Source organism: Ovis canadensis, chromosome 20, assembly GCF_042477335.2.
Source record: "Ovis canadensis isolate MfBH-ARS-UI-01 breed Bighorn chromosome 20, ARS-UI_OviCan_v2, whole genome shotgun sequence".
NCBI classification, from domain to species: domain Eukaryota; kingdom Metazoa; phylum Chordata; class Mammalia; order Artiodactyla; family Bovidae; genus Ovis; species Ovis canadensis.
Window position 1 is genome coordinate 15,184,535 of NC_091264.1, and position 22,626 is coordinate 15,207,160.

General features: G+C 38.7%; 1 protein-coding gene across 1 annotated transcript in view; it reads right to left on the reverse strand.

Moving 5' to 3' along the window:
- Positions 1-263: 263 nt before the first annotated feature.
- Positions 264-22,626, reverse strand: part of KHDRBS2 (KH RNA binding domain containing, signal transduction associated 2) — an 844,433-nt gene continuing 822,070 nt past the window's right edge. The window contains exon 9 of the mRNA XM_069562599.1: positions 264-361. Coding sequence (XP_069418700.1) covers positions 264-361 — 98 coding nt within the window. The remainder of the gene's footprint in view (positions 362-22,626) is intronic.

Genomic DNA, 22,626 nt, shown 5'->3' on the forward strand with positions numbered 1-22,626 from the left:
AACAACCCGGAAAGTATCATCCTACTGAATGACGGTTTATAGGCGATGCTTGCCAACATCTTTTTTAGTCTGTCTTGTAAAATAATAATAGTGTCATTGTCATGCCAGCTGTATAGGGGAAATACAAGAAATATATGGGAGCAATCATGGGCAGTTATCCCTAGAATAGGAACAAAAAAAGGACTATTACTTGTCATGTTGTTTATGTGGAGACCACAGGCTATGAACTATTTTTGAGGTGAGGTCACAGGCGAGGAGAACCCTCAGTATCTACCATAGGGGTGCTCCCTGTATCCCCCTCGGGCTGACCTTGACGGAGGTGATTTCAGGCTGGAGTGAGTCGTGGCCCATTCTTCTGGAGCTATGAACAAGAGATAGACAGTAATATTCACTTTGCTTCACAGTTATTGAAAGCAGTTACTTATAATGCAATAGTAGAAAAGAGAGTAAAGCATCTTAACACTGAAGGCCGTAGCCTTACTACATGTTCCACATGATGAGATCATCCAAAAAAGCATATATTTTGAAATGCAGCCACTTGGATATAAGCCAGCATGACATTTTTCAAAGCACAGAACATTAAGAACGTTTAAACAGAAAGTCCATATTAAAAAGAAAGAAGAGCATCAAGGTAAACCACCCCTTCCTTATTCTTTACACAGACTTCTAAAAGAAATTGGTAGGGGAAAACAGCAGTTTTTAGCCACTGATTAACATAAGAATAATCTAGAAATCTTGAAAACAAACCAGAACCAAAATGCCCAATGTCTTTTTTCTATCTCCAAAATCAAATGATTAGAAACTCTAAAGGTTGAGACCCAGGGTTTGGCACTATTTACATGGTTCCCTAGATTAAGGGTCCCCAGCCTCTGGGCCATGGACTGGTACCTCCTGTCAGATCAGCCATGGCATTAAGTTAGAAATAAAGTGCACTTGAATCATCCCCAAACCTTCCCCCACCCCTGGTCCATGGAAACATTGTCTTCCATGAAACCAGCCCCTGATGCCATAAAGGTTGTGGCCACTGATCAGGGTCCAAGTTTGAGGTTCATTGTGCTAAACTATCCAAGTTAGTGAGAGTAAGTTTCAGTAGTCAAATCAGTAAATAAAAGTCTTCTATCAGTTTTTCCAATAAACAAGTTGGAAAATATAGAGATATTAGTACACTAGGACAACTCATCATTTATGTTTAACCTGACTTCCAGTAACCTTAATGTTCTGGGACCTGGCCAACAGACAAGAAAAGCAACCAAGCTTTGGGGTATTGTGAAAAATAGTTTCTGTAAAGTCTGTGTACCCAGAAGGGAAATGTAGTGCTTTTCCAAAGGGCCAAGGGGTCTGAGGTGACTTATACGGTCCCAGAAGTTAGGTTATCTAGGCCTTTCAATCAGAATTCAGTTCTTTATTTATTCTTTAGAGCAGACTGGACTATAGTGGGAGGAAGTATGGGAATAAGAAAAGGAATTACAAGAAAGACATACACTGACATCGATAGCTGATATAAAAGGTGGTGGTAATGGAAATAACTGGAAAATCACTGCAGATTGAGGGCATATACCTCTGGAAAGTTCAAGTGCCTCTAAAAATGTCTTCAGCAAACATAATAAGAAAAAAATTAAATTGTACTTACTGTAAGGCAAGGAATATTGACCTATAATATAGAAAAATGAACAAAAGTTGGATCAATGTAGGGGAAAATAGCATTAAAGGGGTAAACATTAGGTGACTAAGGATATCCTTCATCAGACTACCTTCATTACAAATGATATAAGATGATAAATAAAGAGTTTCATCTCTTTCGCTATTTATTCTTTATCGTCTGAGCCATGAGGGAAACCCTTTAAGGTACATGCTTATGTTTACTGCAATATATATTGGGGCATAGAAATGAGACCCTAAATAAATATGAAAAATGTTACCTTGGGTCAGAATATAGATATACCTGTATCAGGGGTTGGAAAACTAAGACCTTTGAGCCAGATTTGGCCAGTTATCTGTTCTAATAAATGCAGTTTTATTAGAATACAAGTATGCTTATTTATTAAAACATTGTATGTGGCTGTCTTTTCTCTGCAAAGGAAGACTTGCTTGATTACTTGTGTGATTGTGACCATACTGGAGCAAAGCCTAAAACATTTACACTCTAGACTTTCACAGGCCATACTCCAGATCATGCCTTTTTGGAGGGGGATTGTAGGTATTGGTCTTTTTCACAGTATCTCTTGAAGACAGGAACTTAAGTCTGAGCTACTGGACTTTCTCAACATAGACATTTTGGAGAATAATGTTGTCTGTGTACTTGATTGGAGTTAAATAAAAATTTCTTTGATGTACTGGAAAGTGAAAGTGAAGTCGCTCAGTCGTGTCCGACTCTTTGAGACCCCATGGACTATAGCCCACCAGGCTCCTCCATCCATGGGATTCTCCAGGCAAGAATACTGGAGTGGCTTGCCATTTCGGTCTCCAGGGGATCTTCCTGACCCAGGGATCAAACCCAGGTCCCTCACATTGCAGGCAAATGCTTTAACCTCTGAGCCACGAAGGGAAAATAAATCTTTCTTGGAAGCTTCAAAGTGCCTTGTCAGCCTCATATAATTTGAATTTATACTTTGTCTATGAATTATCAAGAATATGTCAATGTCTTCACCCTCTAGTGGTAGAAAATAAAATCTACCCTGTTCTATTACTGTTTTTAACAAAGGGAATGTACCACCTTTTTCTTCATTTGGTCTAAGGTGCTGAAGATCCCTGAGTTGCTATTTGTGTGTTTTAGGAGCTGCGAATAATACAGGTTTCAAGTTTCCCAGGGGGTGCGAAACAACACAGTCGTAACTGCCACATCTACTCCCAGATTTGTCAGAGCTTTTAAACTGGCATAATCTTGGGGACTTGTCACAGAGCATATGTGTTTAATAAAAATTCACTGACTTAGTTTTATTTGACTTTATCTAAAGCTCCAGGGGGCTTCCCTGGTGACTCAGTGACAGTCTGCCTGCCAATGTACAATTCACCAGTTCAGTCCCTGGGTCAGAAAGGTCTCCTGGAGAAAGAAATGACAACCCACTCAGGTATTCTTGCCTAAGAAATTCCATGAATGGAGGAAGCTGGCAAGCTACATTCCATAGGGTCACAAAAGAGTCAGATATGACTTAGCAACTAAATAACAACAACTCTGCTGCTGCTGCTGCTGCTGCTGCTGCTGCTGCTGCTGCTGCTGCTGCTGCTGCTGCTGCTAAGTCGCCTTAGTCATGTCGGACTCTGTGCGACCCCATAGACAGCAGCCCACAGGCTCTGCCGTCCCTGGGATTCTCCAGGCAAGAACAGTGCAGTGGGTTGCCATTTCCTTCTCCAATGCATGAAAATGAAAAGTGGAAATGAAGTTGCTCAGTCGTGTCTGACTCTTAGCGACCCCATGGACTGCAGCCTACCAGGCTCTTCCGTGCATGGGATTTTCCAGGCAAGAGTATTCGAGTGGGTTGCCATTGCCTTCTCCAACAACAACTCTCCTGAACAGCAAACTGATGGTAAAGGTGGGGCGGCTGCGTGCCACCACGAGGGGCCCCTGGCCCGTTCAAAATGATCGGACGCAAGTAGGCCCCCGGGACCCACCACGGGGTCTCACCGCCAGAGGCCTCCAGCACAGGGGCGGTCCAGGCACCCACTCTGGGTGGGCGGCGGTGCCCCTCTTGGGGCTGGCGATCTCCAGCACCGGTACCCGGAGCTGGGTGAACACTCTGGGGGAAGGGAAGACCAAGACGCGGCGTAGCCGGCGGGAACACAGGCGCCACAGGCACGGGAGCGGCCCTGGGGTGCCGGCAGGCCCAGCCACCCTGGAGCCTTCCGAGTCGCTGGCCCGCGGTCAGGGCCGGCGGGCTGCGGCCTCATCGCGTGCACCGGAGTTGCCTAGCCCGCCCATCTCCTTAGTCCGTCCTCCGCAGAGCTGCCTTCTAGGCCGATCCCAAGGTTCTAGTCCTGGGGACATGCTCTCAAGCGAGGCGACCCAGCCGTGTCCGCACACAGGCTGCGGCTGGAGGCTCCTCAAGGCAGCGGGACTGCGCAGCCCGACCTCAGTTCCCCTCCCTGTGCTCACCACTGGGCCTGCCAGGTGCAGGGCAAACGAGTGGCCCCACTTGCCGGGTGCCTGGCGGGCCGAGAGGGACCCTCCGCGGACTGACGGAGGAGGCACGGGCCCAAGTCTGTTCTTTTCTGCTTCACCCCAAATTCAGTCTCTGAGATTTAATTTGGTGTCAGGCTACAAAGGCCATATTTCACTTCAGTGTTAACAAAAAAGGCAAACTGAAGTCCTCCCCAGTCTAAGAGTCCTTACCATTAGCAGAAGAAATCAATTTCACTTAATTCAGATCTTGGGCCCATTGTTTACCTCTTTTCAATAATAAAAGGTCAGGGAAATATTATTTCTACCTGTGTATATTTACTTGGTCTATATTTTTCTTAATATCAGAACAGCTACATATAGTCAGTCACATCTACAGTCATCACAATATAATAGAAGCCAGCTTCCCTCACTCAAGTTTTAGTCTTTGGGTCTGGACTGGAAAGCAGTGACTCAATAAACAGTCTCCTTGGTCATGAATCATATAGTGTGTCAGTGAGCCTTGTGTTGTCAGCCAATACCCTCACTGCTCACCAGAAGCTCTTGAATTAATTCAGGAGATATAAGTAATTTTTAGAAATTCAGAGTGATTCCAACTGAGTCCACCATAGAACCTTGCACATAGGGATGGACAAATTATTGTACAGTGTTAATGATAGGAATTCTCTAAAATGTGAACTTACAAAGATCTAGGTGAACTTTGAATTTATCTGTCTTCTTGGGGTTCTTCTATTTAGCAGATAGAGCGGTTTTAAAATACTTTAGGACTCCATACAGATTTCGGGGTCCTGGCCAAATGTTTCAATTCCTGTGAAGGATGCTATTAAAAAATCATTGCAGACAAGAAAATTTAGAGATCTTTCTTTTTACTTTTGGAAAATGATGAAGGAAAATTCTTTCAATATCAAGATAATTGTTTCCTAAGAAGTACTAGCTACTCTATGTATATGAGTAGAACAGATAAATACATTATTCTTTAGGAAAGGTAACAAACAACTGCCAAGTTGGAAATTACTGGAATGGTTTACTGAATTGTGACTCTGGAAAAAGCAAATGAAGATATGAGTAGAGTTCAACTGATTTGATCAAATCCCTACCATTTCTGGTTGGGTTCCCCAATCCAGATTTTAATGTACCTTACAGTATATCGACACAAGATGACTCATAATCCCAATCGTCCACTGGCAGAATGCCAGTTTTGCCATAAGAAGTTTACAAGGAATTACTACCTCAAAGTGCACATGGACAACATCCATGGGGAGGCTGACAGCTAGTGGCAGCTGCAAAGGGACTAAGCCGTTCAGAAGGGTTCCCAATAGGAAAGCCAGGGTTCTCTCACCTGCTTAGCACAGCAGAAGCAGCCAAAACGCACTCACTGGCCTCACAGTTCTTATTTGACTACCTGTACTGGAGAAGGCAATGGCAACCCACTCCAGTACTCTTGCCTGGAAAATCCCATGGACGGAAGAGCCTGGTAGGCTGCAGTCCATGGGGTCGCTAGGAGTCAGACACAACTGAGTGACTTCACTCTCTCCCACTCTACAGTATATAATGAAAGTTGAGCACCAAAGAATTGATGCTTTTGAACTGTAGCATTGGAGGAGACTCTTGAGAGTCCCTTGGACTGCAAGATCCAATCAGTCCATCCTAAAGGAAATTAGTCCTGAATATTCATTGGAAGAACTTACACTGAAGCTGAAACTCCAATACTTTGGCCACCTAATGAGAAGAACTGACTCATTTGAAAAGACCATGATGCTGGGAAAGATTGAAGGTGGGAGGTGAAGGGGATGACAGAGGATGAGATGGTTTGATGGCATCACTGAATCAATGGACATGAGTTTGAGTAAACTCTGAGAGTTGGTGATGGATAGGGAGCCTGGCATGCTGCAGTCCATGGAGTCACAATGAGCCAGACAGGACTGAGCGACTGAACTGACTGACAATATATGATAGGAAGGAAAGTAGGCAAATAAAGCATTCATTAAATAAAATGTTCTTGTTTTTCCTTTAGATCTCCTATGTGCCAGTCCTTATACTAAGCCCTGCACATGAATATGGTTTAAAGATCCTCGAGGAGATCGCAGGACAACACTAACATGAGATGTCATAAATTACGACAGCTGTAATAGACATTTGAGGAAAACACTGAGGAAAGCATGCAGAAGTGAGTTACTAACTTCTGTCATTCAATTGAACTTGGATTGAACTCTAACACTGAAACAAATAGCTTATTTTCTGAATAAATATATGGTGTGGCTAAGAATTCAGGCCCTGTTTAACCCAGGGAACTCATATTCTTTAAAATGTTTCCTGTACTAATTATTTTGTACCAAAATGGAGCAGGACTCTATGATCCTTGCCCACACCCCCAGCCCCCACCATGCCTTCTGCCTGCCTTTTGCCTGTGGAAAACTTTAGTCAGAGAATAAATTTAATCAGAGAAATGAAAAATGCTGAAGCAAAGGAAAAGAGTCTAAGGAGACTAAATAATAATAACATAGTCATTAAACATAGTCAAGGACCTTTAGTTGTTTCTCAAAGGCTATAGATAATATTCTGAGCCATATCCTGTGAGCTGTCTTATAGATACCAAAATACCAGGTGGAGAAGTTAACTACATGATGACCAGTCTGCACTCAGGACTTGCAAGATGATGTTCTCTGATTGCTGTAGAGATACTATGAACATTGAGGTTGTTAGGGGGAAACGAAGCTCAGGAACAAAGTGCCAATTTATGAAAAGTCTGTATTATTTACCTGGAAAATAAAATTTTAATGTTTATGTTCCCAGATGTAGGTTTAACATGCTATCTTCAAAGTAAATTGACTTTAGAGAGTGGTTCAGAAAGAACATAGTGCATCATAAAGATTATCTAGGGCATAGCTCTTATGCTTACATTTTGCTAGATAACTAATTGCTTGTATTTCTGAGATATGAAAAAGAACATCAAAATTTTCTTTAATCACATTGCAACAAAAAAGGACAGCTCTTGTCACTTATTTTTCACATACTGCAAACCAATTTGCAAAAAGCACACCTTAATGTGGAAACCTAAATTGATCTCTTTTATTACAAGTCCTAGCGTCTTTGGTTTCCCAACACATAATTATAAAAGAGCATTACAACAGATTGATTAAAGTTTACATTGGCTCTGAGCCACTCAGTTTGTTGGACTCAGATTTCTCATTTCTTACAGGAATATCATTCTATTTAAAAGCATCTTTCAAATATTTAAGAACATGTTACTTTATGGCTATTTATTTCCAAAGAGAATATGTTAAGTTAGATGCTTTTTAGTGACTGTAACACTCTACAATAATAATGCAAATTATCATTATTTAATTGTAAAATACCTATCCTACTAAAAAAAATGAAGATACTAGGGGTCATGTATTGTGCTAGGCATTTTATGTATTTTATTAGCAAATGCAATTTTCATGCAAGATAGGTGCTAGTGTTGTCTTCCTTTAAAGTTTAGTAGCTTTCCTAACATATATGTGGAATCCCTTGCTAAAATCTGAGACTTTATCTTAAATGTTCTACAAGAATACAGAACATATATATTTGTAATTGTCTCACCATCTTTCCACCCAGTGAGTCAGACGGTAAAGTGTCTACCTGCAATGTGGGAGACCCGGGTTTGATCCCTAGATAGGGAAGGTCCCCTGTAGAAGGAAATGGAAACCCACTCCAGTACTCTTGACTAGAAAATTCCGTGGATGGAAGAGACTGGTGGGCTATAGTCCATGGGGTCACAAAGAGTCAAACATGACTGAGTGACTTCACTTTCTTTCATTTTCTTTTATCTGAAGGAAGCCCCTGGATTCCATTCTCTTTTTACTTTTCCTTGCTTGGTTAACAAATAAGACAATTTATTTTACTCCTCTCTGATTGTATAATAATTAGTGAGTCCAACAACAAATAATTGATTGGCTAAATGCGTGAGAATGTAGCTTTAATTTTGTAAACCAAAATGTGGGCTGCTTAAAGTGAATTTCCTGAGGGGAAAATCTAGGTGTATATTTATCCAAAGTGAAAGTCATTTTCAGCCTATCTGCTCTGAACTTTTTATAATATTAATGAAATATTGGAACCTAAAGGTTCAACCATTTCTTTCACACAATTTGTTTTGGCACTATATGTAATTGCAAAGTTTATTGTTTTAAGACACAGAGGGTAAAATGGAAGAGTAATGAGGGGGGAACATAACTGACCAACATCTCTTTTCAGAGATGAACATAATGAGTTATGTTCTAAGAAGTGTCAACTGTAAATTGACACTTGCCATCCACCACTTCAAGGACTAAACCACGTACTGCTGCAGCTGCTGATTTTTATCACCCGCTGAAAGAAGTGCATGATGGAGAGCAGAAATGAAGCATTCTCTGGGCAAAAACTAGAAGAATGGGTCTTCAGATATCTAGGTATTTTCAGGAACCAACTTTTTTATGAGCTCGATTTTTCTACCTTTTCATGCCTAGAAAAGTACCAACATTCTTAATAGTGACGACTAATTCTTGTGACTGGCAAAGAAAGTGAAATTGAAGTTGCTCAGTGGTGTCCGATTATTTGTGACCCCATGGACCATAGCCTTTCAGGTTCCTCAGTCCATGGGATTTTCCAGGCAAGAATATTGGAGTGGGTTGCCATTTCCTTCTCCAAGAGATCTTCCAAACCCAGGGATTGAACTGGGGCCTCCCGCATTGTAGGCAGACACTTTACCACCTGAGCCACCAAGGAAGTGACTGGCACAAGCCCTCAGAATAAGATATGCCCTAAGAATAAGATTGATTGCATGTACCCCCGTCTTCACCAAAATTACATATATACTGATCTTCCCACCTTATCTCTTTGGAATTAGAAACAAGTAACACTTGTGATAATCCATTTAGAGAATAATGAAGTTATTCCATTCCAAATTCTATGGCTCAGAGGATAAAGCATCTGCCTGTAATGCAGGAGACCTGAGTTTGATCCCTGGGTCAGGAAGACCCTCTGGAGAAGGAAATGGCAACCCACTCCAGTATTCTTGCCTGGAAAATCCCATGGACAGAGAAGCCTGGTAGACTACAGTCCATGGGACTACAAAGAGTCGGACACCACTGAGCAACTTCACATGACAGGTACTTGGTAATTGTTTATTGAATAAACTATTATATTTAAATATTTTGCATCTTTATTTTGTACCCAAAAAGAAGCCACAGGCCTCACTCAGATGTATCCTTTAGCTCAAATGAAAGTCCTATGAGTCCTAACCCATGGAGAGAGGAGCCTGGCAGATTCCTCTGTCCATGGGGGTAACAAGAGTTGAATATGACTTAGCAACTAAGCAACAACAACCTGTTAGTCCTATAGCCAGGCCTGTGTTTGGGTTCTAGTTCTGCCTCTTTCTTGTGAAAAGGCATCTTTGACAAGTCGGCAAGTCTTTTCATCTATATATTCTGTTGTATTTTAATTGTCACAAACCATTGTGAGCTTCTGACATGCATATCTAAATGCCTGCAGGACATCTCCTCAAGTGTCTCAAAGTCATTTTTTTAAAAAACTAAACTCTTTCTGCATGCTACTTAGTGCTCTAAATTTCATATTTTAGTGAATAGCACTATTAACAACTTACCTAGTTGCATATCAAAAACCCTCAGCATCCTCTGAAGTTTGCTCAGTATATCTAAGCAATCATCAGGCTTTGTCTTTTCTCAACCATTTAGTTTACCCATTTATTTCTATTCCTACTAACACTACGCATGCCAAGCCATTATCATCTTTGCCCAGAGTACATATACAACTACCTTGTTATTGTTTTGTTTTTTTCATTGTTTTAAGCATCTATACATGTATATGTACATATATATGTACATGCCATAATTATATATATTTTATTGTACATATGCACACACATTGTACACATACATATATATGTATTATATGTGTATATATATATATATACACAGTTAGAGTATATATATATATATATGTATATATATATATATATATATTCTCTACTGTTGTGTGTGTGTTTACATTTTTCTCCATCTTCTTGAGAGAAGGACTTTTCCAAGTACAATCAGTTATTCCTGTTCAGTTGCTCTTGTAGTACACTTAAGATAAAGTCCCAAATTTTTAGTAAGGATTTCCATGTAGGGTCAAACATGGTCTAACTCTTGACTCTATTCTATAAAAAAATTAGAGCTGATGATTTGGTGATCATGTAAAGAGTGTGTAAGTATTCTATATTGTTTATTGAAAAAAATTCTATGGTTTCAAAATACAAGTAATGTTATTGATAATGGTAAGACTCTAAAATCTTTTAAAAATGGAAAGTCATTTTATTATTGCATGGAAATGTACCAATTAGGGAAAAGAATTGGTAGAATAAATTAGTTTAATACTTCAAGTACAAAAGACCCAAATTTAGATACCAATTAAATATTGGCAAATGAAAGATTTCACTTTGCTTAGTAGATTGGGAAAAACCTTGCATTTTCCCTAACAATGAGTAAATGTTATAGATTGCATTTTTTGATCACTTACTATTTTGGGTCATCTTAAGAATGATGATTTCTGGTAAAGCTCCCACAAGTCGGAGATGGGTTGGGTCTTTGAGAATTTTGAAGTGCTTCTCTTAGCTATTGAGGTTGTTGTTATTCAGTCACTAAGTCGTGGCCGACTCTTTGTGACCTCATGAACTGCAGCACAACAGGCTTCTCTGTCCATCACTATTTCCCTGAATTTGCTCAAACTCATGTCCATTGAGTCAATAATGACAGGAACTTATTCTGAATACTGATATTTTCCTCAATGAGACCAATTTAAGTCTTTGAAGAAGTTCTTAGGTGAAGTCCTTAATGATTAGTATAACATCCCTCTCCTTTGTGATGGTGCTATTTATTTTTATTTTTTATTTATTGATTAAAATAATTTATATTATAGTTGATTTATGATGTTGTTAGTTTCAGGTGTATGGCAAAGTAATTCATGTATCTATTCTTTTCAAATTATTTGGCCGTTTATATTACATAATACTGAGTGAAGTTTCCTATGTTATACAGTAGGTTCTTGCTGGTTATCCATTTTAAACAGATCAGTGTATACATGTCAACCCCAACTCCCTAACTATCCTTGCCCCCCAGCCATTCCACTTGGTAACCATAAGTTTGTTCTCTAAGTCAGGGAATCTGTTTCTGTTCTGTATTATATTTTAAAAGAGTCTGCATATAAGTGATCTCCTACAGTATTTCTCTTTCTTTGTCTGACGTATTTTACTCTATGACAAATCTTTAGGTTCATCCATGTTGCTGCAAATTGTATTATTTCATTGTTTTTAATGGCCAAGTAATATTCCATTGTGTCTATGTATGTATATTCACATCTTTATCCATTTTCATGTCGATGGACATTTAAATTGCTTCCATACCTTGCCTATTGTAAACAGTGTGCTGTAATAAGCATTGGGGTGTATATCTCCTTTCAGACTATGCTTTTCTCCAGATACATGCCAACGAGTGGATTTGCAGGGTCATATGATAGCTCTGGGTCTCCCCTGGTAGCTCAGCTGGTAAAGAATCCACCTACAATGCAGGAGATCCCAATTTGATTTCTGGGTCAGGAAGATACCCTGAGATTCTCAGATGGTAAAGAATCTGCAAGCAAAGTGGGAGACCCAGATTCGACACCTGGGTTGGGAAGATCCCCTGAAGGAGGGTATGGCAACCCTCTCCAGTATCTTGCCTGAAGAAACCCATGGACAGAACAGCCTGGAGGGCTACAGGCCATGGGGTCACAAAGAGTTGAATATAACTGAGTGACTAAGCACAGTACAGCACATGGAAGCTCTATTTTTAGTTTCACATTTCATGTAAAGATGGACTCAATAAAGGACAGAAATGGTATGGACCTAACAGAAGCAGAAGGTATTAAGAAGAGGTGGTAAGAATACACAGAAGAACTGTACAAAAAGGATCTTCACGACCAGGATAATCACGATGGTGTGATCACTCATCTAGAGCCAGACATCCTTGAATGTGGAGTCAAGTGGGCCTTAGAAAGCATCACTACGAACAAAGCTAGTGGAGGCGATGAAATTCCAGTAGAGTTATTTCAAATCCTGAAAGATAATGCTGTGAAAGTGCTGCACTCAATATGTCAGCAAATTTGGAAAACTCAGCAGTGGCCACAGGACTGAAAAAGGTCAGTTTTCATTCCAATCCCAAAGAAAGGCAATGCAAAAGAATGCTCAAACTGTCACACAATTGCACTCATCTCACACGCTAGTAAAGTAATGCTCAAAATTATCCAAGCCAGGCTTCAGCAATACGTGAACCAAGGCAGAGGAAGAAGAGGTCAAATTGCCAACACCCCCTGGATCATGGAAAAAGCAAGAGAGTTTCAGAAAAACATCTATTTCTGCTTTATTGACTATGGCAGAGCCTTTGACTGTGTGGATCACAATAAACTGTGGAAAATTCTGAGAGAGATGGGAATACCACACCACGTAACCTGCCTCTTGAGAAATCTGTATGCAGGTCAGGTAGCAACAGTTAGAACTGGACATGGAACAACAGACTGGTTCCAAATAGGAAAAGGAGTATGTCAAGGCTGTATATTGTCACCCTGCTTATTTAACTGATATGTAGAGTACATCATGAGAAACACTGGACTGGAAGAAACACATGATGGAGTCAAGATTGCCAGGAGAAATAGCAATAACCTCAGATATGCAGATGACACCACCCTTATGCAGAAAGTGAAGAGGAACTAAAAAGCCTCTTGATGAAAGTAAAAGAGGAGAGTGAAAAACTTGGCTTAAAGCTGAACATTTAGGAAACGAAGATCATGGCATCTGGTCCCATCACTCTATGGGAAATAGATGGGGAAAGAGTGGAAACAGTGTCAGACTTTATTTTGGGGGGCTCCAAAATCACTGCAGATGGTGATTGCAGCCATGAAATTAAAAGACACTTACTCCTTGGAAGAAAAGTTATGATCAACCTAGATAGCATATTCAAAAGCTGGGACATTACTTTGCCAACTAAGGTCCGTCTAGTCAAGGCTATGGTTTTCCCAGTGGTCATGTATGGATGTGAGAGTTGGACTGTGAAGAAGACTGAGCACCGAAGAATTGATGCTTTTGAACTGTGGTGTTGGAGAAGACTCTTGAGAGTCCCTTTGACTCCAAGGAGATCCAACCAGTCCATTCTGAAGGAGATCAACCCTGGGATTTCTTTGGAAGGAATGATGCTAAAGCTGAAACTCCAGTACTTTGGCTACCCCATGCGAAGAGTTGACTCATTGGAAAAGACTCTGATGCTGGGAGGGATTGGGGGCAGGAGGAGAAGGGGATGGCAAAGGATGAGATGGCTGGATGGCATCACAGACTCAATGGACGTGAGTCTGAGTGAACTCCGGGAGTTGGTGATGGACAGGGAGGCCTGGCGTGCTCTGATTCATGGGGTCGCAAACAGTCGGACACGACTGAGGGACTGAACTGAACTGAACTCAACTGGTAGTTGGTGATGGACATGGAGGCCTGGCGTGCTGCAATTCATGGGGTCGCATAGAGTCAGACACGACTGAGCGACTGAACTGTACTGAACTGAATCCTTTCAATCGAAGAACATGGTATATCTTTTCATTTGTTTGTGTAATATTTAATTTCTTTCATCAACATATTATTGTTTCAGAGTACAGGTCTTTTGTCTCTTTAGGCATGCTAATTCCTAAACATGCATTTATTTAGAAATGGTAGATTTAGCAAAGGCAGGGGAAACAGAGATCAAACTGCCAATATCTGTTGAATCATAGAAAAGCAAGAAAGTCCCAGAAAACATCTATTTCTGCTTTATTGAATATGCCAAAGCCTTTGTGTACACATCAAACTCTGGAAAATTCTTTAAATATGGGAATACCAGGCCACTTTACCTGCATCCTAAGAAATCTGTATGCAGGTCAAGAAGCAACAGTTAGAACTGAACATGGAACAACAGACTGGTTTCAAATTGGAATAGGAGTACATCAGGGTAATATATTGTCACTCTGATTATTTAACTTATATACAGAGCACATCATGTGAAATGCTAGGCCGGATGAAGCACAAGCTGGATCAAGTTTGCTGGGGAAAATATCAATAACCTCCGATATGCAAATGGCACCACCCTTACGGCAGAAAGTGAAGAGGAACTGAAGAGCCTCTTTATGAAAGTGTAAAAGAAAAGTGAAAAAGCTGGCTTAATACTCAACATTCAAAAAAAGAAGATCATGGCATCTGGTCTCATTACTTCTGGAAAATAAGTGGGGAAACAATAGAAACAGTGACAGACTTTATTTTCTTGGGCTCCAATATCACTGCAGATGGTGACTGTGGCCATGAAATTAAAAGATGCTTCTTCCTTGGAAGAAAAGCCATGACCAATCTAGACAGCATATTAAAAGCAGAGACATTACTTTGCAAACAGAGGTCTGTCCAGTCAAAGCTATGATTTTCCCAATAGTCATGTATGGATGTGCTGCTGCTGCTGCTAAGTCACTTCAGTCATGTCCGACTCTGTGCAACCGCATAGACAGCAGTCCACCAGGCTCCCCAGGCCCTGGGATTCTCTAGGCAAGAACACTGGAATAAGTTGCCATTTCCTTCTCCAATGAATGAAAGTGAAAAGTGAAAGTGAAGTAGCTCAGTCGTATCTGACTCTTAGCGACCCCGTGGACTGCATTGTATGGTTGTGAGAGCTGGACAATAAAGGAAGCTGAGCACTAAAGAATTGATGCTTTTGAACTGTGATGTTGGGGAAGACTCTTGAGAGTCCCTTGGACTGCAAGGACATCAAACCAGTCAATCCTAAAGGAAATCAGCCCTGAATTTTCATTGGAAGGACTGATGCTGAAGCTGAAACTCCAATACTTTGACCATCTGATGTGAAGAACTGACTGGTTGGATAAGACCCTGACCCTGGAAAAGATTGAAAGAGGGAGGAGAAGGGGACAACAGAGGATGGGATCTTTGGATGGCATCACTGATTCAGTGGACATGAGTTTAAGAAAGTTTCATGAGTTGGTGATAGACAGGAAAGCCTGGAGTGCTGCATGAATTCCATGGGGTTGAAAAGAGCTTTACATTACTAAGTGATTGAATTGAACTGATTCCTAGGTATAGTATTTTTTTTTTTAATGAAAAGGTAAATGGGATTGTTTCTTGAATTTCTCTTTCTTATCTTTCATTGTTAGTGTGTTAGAAATGCAATAGATTTTTGGTATTAAATTTGTACCCTGCAAAGTTACAAAATACATTGATGAGGTCTAGTAGTTATTGATAACCCTTTTAGGATATTTTGTGTATTGTATCATGTCATCTGCAAACAGCAACATATAATGTCTTCTTTTCATATTTGATTCTTTTTTTTTTTTTTTTTTCGTCTCTGATTTCCATGGCTAGGGCTTCCAAAACTATGTTAAATAAAAGTGATGAGAGTAAACATCCTGGTCGACCTTAGAGGAAATGCTTTTTGCTTTTCATCGCTGAGAGTAATGTCTGCTGTAGCTTTGTCTCTATGACCTTTATTATTTTAATGTAGGTTCCTTCTATGTCTACTTTCTGGAGAGTTTTTATCATACATGGGTGTTGAAATTTGTCCAAAGATTTATCTGCATCTCTTGACATAATCATATCATTTTTATTCTTTAAATTGTTGATGTGGTGTATCACATGGATTGATTTTTGTGAATATCGAAAAATTATTCATCCCAAATCTCATCATGGTGTATGATCCTTTTAAAAAATTGTTGGATTCAGATTGCTAGTATTTTGTTGAGGTTTGTCCTATCTAGTTCATCAATGATATTAGTCTATAATTTCTTTTGCTGTGTATCTTTTTCTGATTTTGGTATCAGTGTTATGGTGGTCTCTTAGAATGAGTTTAAGGGTTTTCCTTCCTCTGAGTGTTTTTTTTTTAATAGTTTCAAAATGATAGACGTTAGTGCTTCCCAAAATGTTTGATTGAATTTGGCTGTGAAGCCATCTGATTCTGGACCTTATTTTTTTGTTAAGAATTTTTTTTTCCAGTCTTTTTTTTTTTAATTTTAGTTTTTTATTTTTTAAATTTTAAACTCTTTAATTCTTACATGCATTCCCAAACATGAAACCCCTCCCACCTCCCTCCCCATAACATCTTTCTGGGTCATCCCCATGCACCAGCCCCAAGCATGCTGCATCCTGCGTCAGACATAGACTGGCGATTCAATTCACATGATAGTATACATGTTAGAATGTCATTCTCCCAAATCATCCCACCCTCTCCCTCTCCCTCTGAGTCCAAAAGTCCGTTATACACATCTGTGTCTCTTTCCCTGTCTTGCATACAGGGTCGTCATTGCCATCTTCCTATTAAAATTTATATTTCAGTACTTGTGGTTAGTCTTTATATTTTCTATTTCTTTTCTGGGTGATTGTACCTTTCTAAGAGTTTGCTCATTTCTCCAAAGCTGTTCATTTTATTTACATACAGTTGCTTGAAGTAGTCTCTTATAGTCCTCTGTATTTCTGTGGAGTCTGTTGTAATTTTTCCTTTCTAATTTTATTGAATTGAGCTTTCCCTTTTTTATGAGTCTAGCTGAAAGTTTAATAATTTTTTTATTTTTTCAAAGAATCAGATTTTCATTTCATTGATCTTTGCTATTGTTTTCTTCATATGTATTTCATTTAATTTTAGTTTGATTTTTCTGATTTTTTCCCTTTTACTAGCTTTAGGTTTTGTTGTTTTTTCTATAGTTGCTTTAGGTGTAAGGTTAGATTTTGTTTGTTTGTTTCCTGAGGTAAGATTGTATTGCTCTTATAATAGCTTCCCTCTTAGAACTGCAGATTTTTGCATCCCATAGGTTTTGGATCATTGTGTTTTTTGTTTTCATTTGTCTCTAGGTATTTTTTTAAAAAAATTTCATTTGACTTCTTCAGCAATCCATTGGTTGTTAAGTAGCATATTATTTAACCTCCACTTTTTTGTGTGTTTTATGCAAATTTTTTTTCCTTGCAGTTTATTTATGGTGGTTGGAAAGGCATTGTGGTGTTTGATAGGACTTCAGTTTTCTTAAATTTACTGAGGCTCATTTTGTGGCCCAGCATGTGATCACTACTGGAGAATATTCCATGTACTCAGGAGAAAAATATGTATTCTTCTGCTTTTGAATGGAATGCTATATAAATATCAGTTAAGTCCATCTGTTGTAATGTTGTCATTTAACCCTATGCTTCCTTATTTATTTTCTATCTGGATGTCCTATCCATTGATGTAAGTGGGGTGTCAATGTCTCTATTGGGCAAACTCTGGAAGACAGTGAGGAGTGCTGCAGTCCCTGGGGTCACAAAGAGTCAACAAATGTCTCTTACTATTACTGTGTTACTGTCAATTTCTCCTTATATGGTTGCTAGTATTTGCTGTATGTATTGAGGTTCTATGTTGGGTGCATATATATTTGCAATTGATATATCTTCTTTTAGGATCCCTTGATCATTATGTAATGCCCTTCTATTTATGTTATAGCAGTCTTCATTTTAAAGTCTATTTTATCTATTATGGGTATTGTTACTCCAACTTTCTTTAGATTTCTATTTACATGGAATATCTTTTACCATTCCCTTACTTTCTGTCTGTATGTGTCCCTATGTCCAAAGTGCATCTTGTGTATACAGTATATACACAGGTCTTGTTTTAGTATCCATTCAGTAAGGTATCCATTCAGCCAGTTTTTGTCTTTTAGTTGGAGATTTAATCCATTTAATTTAAAAACAATTATCAATAAAGATGTCCTATGGGCATTTTCTTTATTGATTGGGGTTTGTTTCTATAGTTCATTTTTTTTTTTTCTTCTTCTTCTTCTTCTTTTCTTGTTCTTTTCTCTTGTGGTGTGATAACCATCTTCAGTGTTGTCTTTAGGTTGCTTTTTCTTTATTTCTTTCTTTTTTTTTGGTTTGTATCCCCTGTAGTTTTGGGGTTTGCTGTTCTCATGAGATTTGATATAGCAGTCTACATATGTACAAAGTCATTTTAATTTACTGTCCTCTTTCCTGCCTAGAGAATCTTCTTTAGCATTTATTGCAAAGCTTGTCTAGTGGTGCTGAATTCTCTTACCTTATGCTTATCTGTGAAGCTTTTGATTTCTCTGTCAATTTTAAATGAGAGTCTTGCTGGGTAGAATATTCTTGGTTATATGATTTTCCTTCTTTCATATTGACCATATCTGTCACTCCCTTCTGATCTGCAGAATTCCTCCTGTGAAATTAGCTGATAACCTCATGGGAGTTTCTTTGTATATTACTTGTTGCTTTTAATACTTTTTTTTTGAATTTTATTTTTGTCAATTTGATTACTTTTGTCTTGGCATGTTCCTTCTTGAGTTTATCCTGCCTGGTTTCTCCATGCTTCCTGGGTGTAGGTAACAGTTTCCTTTTCCATGTTAGGGAAGTTTTTAGCAATTATCTCTTCAAGTATTTTCTTGGATCCTTTCTCTCTTCTACTTCTAGGACTCCTATAATCTGAATGCTGGTATGTTTAATGTTGTCCCAGAAGTTTCTTAGACTGCCTTCATTCCTTTTAAATGTTTTTCCTTTATTCTGTTTTGCAGCAGTGATTTCCACCATTCTGTCTTCAAAATCACTTATCTGCTCTTCTTCCTCTGTTATTTTTCTTTCGTTACTCAATTCAATTATTATATTTTCCATCTCTATTTGCTTTTTAGTTCTTCTGTGTGTTTGTTAAATATTTATTGCATCTTCTCAATGCTTGCCTGCATTCTTTTTCCAAGATTCTGTATCATCTTCATTATTATTATACAATTTTTGGAGGGTTGCCTATCTCAACTTTGTTTACTTGTTTTTCTGGGGTTTCATCGTGTTTCTTCATCTTGGACATATTCCTCTACCATTTCATTTTATCTGCTTTCTGTGATTGTGATATCAGTTATAAAGGCTGAAGGATTGGTGGATGAGCCTATGAAAGAGGCGTGTGTAAGTTTCATGATGGTTGTTGTGGTTCAGTCACTCAGTCGTATCCAACTCTTTGTGAACCCATGGACTTCACCACGCCAGGCCTCCTCTCCTGCCTTCACCATCCCCCAGGGCTTGCTCAAACTCATGTCCATTGATGCAGTGATGCCATCCAACCATCTCATCCTTGATCATCCCCTTCTCCTCCTGCCTTCAATCTTTCCCAACACCAGGGTTTTTTCCAATGAGTCAGTTCTTTGTATAAGGTGGCCAAAGTATTAGAGTTTCAGCATCAGCCCTTCCAATGAACCTTCAGGATTGATTTCCTTTCTAATTGATTGGTTTGATCTTCTTGCAGTCCAAGGGGCTCTCAACAATCTTCTCCAACACCATATCTTAACAGCATCAATTCTTCAGTGCTCAGCTTTCTCTATGGTCCAACTCTCACAGCCATACATGACTACTGGAAAAACCATAGCCTTTAATGCCTTTTAATATGCTGCAGACGGTAAAGCATCTGCCTACAATGCAGGAGACCTGGGTTTGGTCCCTGTGTTGGGAAGATTCCCTGGAGAAGGAAATGACAACCCACTCCAGTATTCTTGCCTGGAAAATCCCATGGACTGAGAAGCCTGGTAGGCTCCAGTCCATGGGGTCGCAAAGAGCTGAACATGACTGAGCAACTTCACTTCACTTCACTTCACTTCACTAGACTCGTCATAGCTATTCTTCAAAGAAACAAGCATCTTTCAAATTCATGACAGCAGTCACCATCTGCAGTGATTTTGGAGTCCAAGAAAATGAAGTCTGTCACTGTTTCCACTGTTTCTCCATCTATTTGCAATGAAGTGATGGGACCAAATGCCATGACCTTCATGTTATGAATGTTGAGTGGTAAGCCAGCTCTTTCACTCTCCTCTTTCACTTTCATCAAGATGCTCTTCAGTTCCTCTTCAGTTTCTGCCATAAAAGTGATGTCATCTGCATATTAAAAGTTATTGGTATTTTCCACAGAAATCTTGATTCCAGTTTGTATTTCATCCATCTTGGCATTTCACATGATGTGCTCTGCGTGTACGTTAAATAAGCAGGGTGACAATGTACAGCCTTGATTTACTCCTTTCCCAATTTGGAACCACTGTGTTATTACATGTCCGGTTCTAACTGCTGCTTCTTGACCTGCATACAGGTTTCTCAGGCGGCAGTTAAGGCAGTCTGGTATTCCCATCTCTCTAAGAATTTTCCACAGTTTATTGTGATATACACAGTCCAAGAAGCTAGCATAATCAGTAAAGCAGAATTAGATGTTTTTATAGAATTCTCTTGCTTTTTCTTTGATCCAGTGGATCTTGGGAACTTGACTTGAGTTCCTGTGACTTTTCTAAATCCAGCTTGAACATTTGGAGGTTCTCGGTTCATGTACTTTTGAAGCCTCGCTTGGAGAATTTCGAGCATTACTTTGCTATAGTTGGACATTTGACTGACTGAATTTTAGACAAAATTAACTTTTAGTTTAACTGTTTAAACATACTTCTTCAAAAAGGGGCTAAATTTGCTCAAAAAGGGACTAAATTTTATTTTTCACTTTTTAAATGAATTTTTAAGTGCCCAGTTCCATAACACAATGTTCACTTATAAAATACTCAGTGTTCTAAAAGTAGCCTGTATATAAATTGCATTACCTTCAAGAATGTATATGGCTGACACAGTTTTGATCCTTCATATTAAGACTGTGAGTCACATCAGAATGCTCCCATAAAACCACCTAAAACTAATTATCAACCTTAACATCCAGGAAGACCACCCAGCAAACTTTTAACCAAGGACCTTTTCTCAAATTAAAATATTTTGATAGAGCTCTACTGGGATGGTAACTGGACACTGGTATTTTTTTTTTTTCAAACTTCACCAGCTGATTTTAAAATGTAAAATTAAGGTTAAGAATCTCTGATCTAAAATACTGAAACACATATTCCAGTATTTCTAAAACTGTTGAATTCAGAAGTTCAGGATTCAAAACAAAATTGACACCATTGTAAGCACATCTAACTTAAAATGAGTAATGCAAGCAGTGAAGTAATGATGCCATGCTCATTTTGGCTGTTTCTTCCTAGGCAACATAGTCTGCATTTATTATTAAGAATAGTTGGATTAGATATCCATTTCATTGCAACCTCTGAAATAGAAAGGGACAAAAAAATAGCTTTTCCTTAAATTCTCTGATGGCTCAGATGGTAAAGAATCCACCTATAATGCAGGAGACCCCGGTTTGATCCCTGGGTTGGGAAGATCCCCTGGAGAAGGGAAGAGCTACTCATTCTGGTATTCTTGCTTAGAGAATTCTGTGGACATAGGAGCCTGGTGGGCTACAGCCCATGGGGTTGCAAAGATCAAACACAACTGAGCAACTAATACTTAAGTTAATTTTACAACTGGATTTTAAAAATACTTTAGAAGCACAGTTTCTTTAGTTCTTCTTTAGTTGAAAATAAAGTTTAGGCATTCTAACATGTATACTATCATGTAAGAATTGAATCACCAGTCTATGTCTGACGCAGGATACAGCATGCTTGGGGCTGGTGCATGGGGATGACCCACAGAGATGTTATGGGGAGGGAGGTGGGAGGGGGAGTTCATGTTTGGGAATACCTGTAAGAATTAAAGATTTTAAAATTAAAAAAATAAAAAACTAAAAAAAATTGAAAAAAATCTATATTAAAAATAAAATTCAATAAATCACAGTGACACTTTTCTCAATATTTCTCAATAATAACATCAATATTAATAAATCCTATGATACTTTGTATATATTACTTTTTTAAATTACTGATACATTCTTGCTTATATTAAGAAAACTAATCTTTATTTGTAGAATTAATTTCCTCAAACTTCTATTTTTATTTAATATTGCAAATGAACAGTGTTTGCTCGTGAATCACATGGCAGTATATTTGCCAAATAGCTTCATTTTCCTTTGCTGTTTTCACAGCTTAATTGAAACCGGGCTCATTCAGCTCCTTGACATAAAATGAATGTGTTTCTGTTCTGCAATCAGCTTGAAGTGATGCACTCAAACGTCCTAGAATAGGGCACAAAAATTTTTGCTTCATTCATTTCAAGACAGTGTGTTAGTATTACCCTCCATGTTTCCACTCTGCTGTCATCTAAAATTCCACTATGAAATAGATCCATAATTAACTGCTCAGTTTATACATTAAATACATTTCATTATACAGCTTTCTTTGAGACGAGAATGTTACTGTCATTCTTAGCTAACAGTCTCAGTTTGGAGGGTATTGATTACATGACGTATTCGTAAGACAAACTGATCCATTGTCTCTATTCAAAATGTGCCCTTATTGAATTTAGAACTATTCAGACTTATCCAAAGTAATTACAATGGACTCTAATAAATTAGGAAATATTTTAAAACTGTAAAAACTGTTTTGTGATTTTTGTAATTCAAATAGTCATGTGCCAAAAATAAGTTCAAGTTATTATAAATTTACCATTTAAATATTAATTTGACAATAATTTAGCA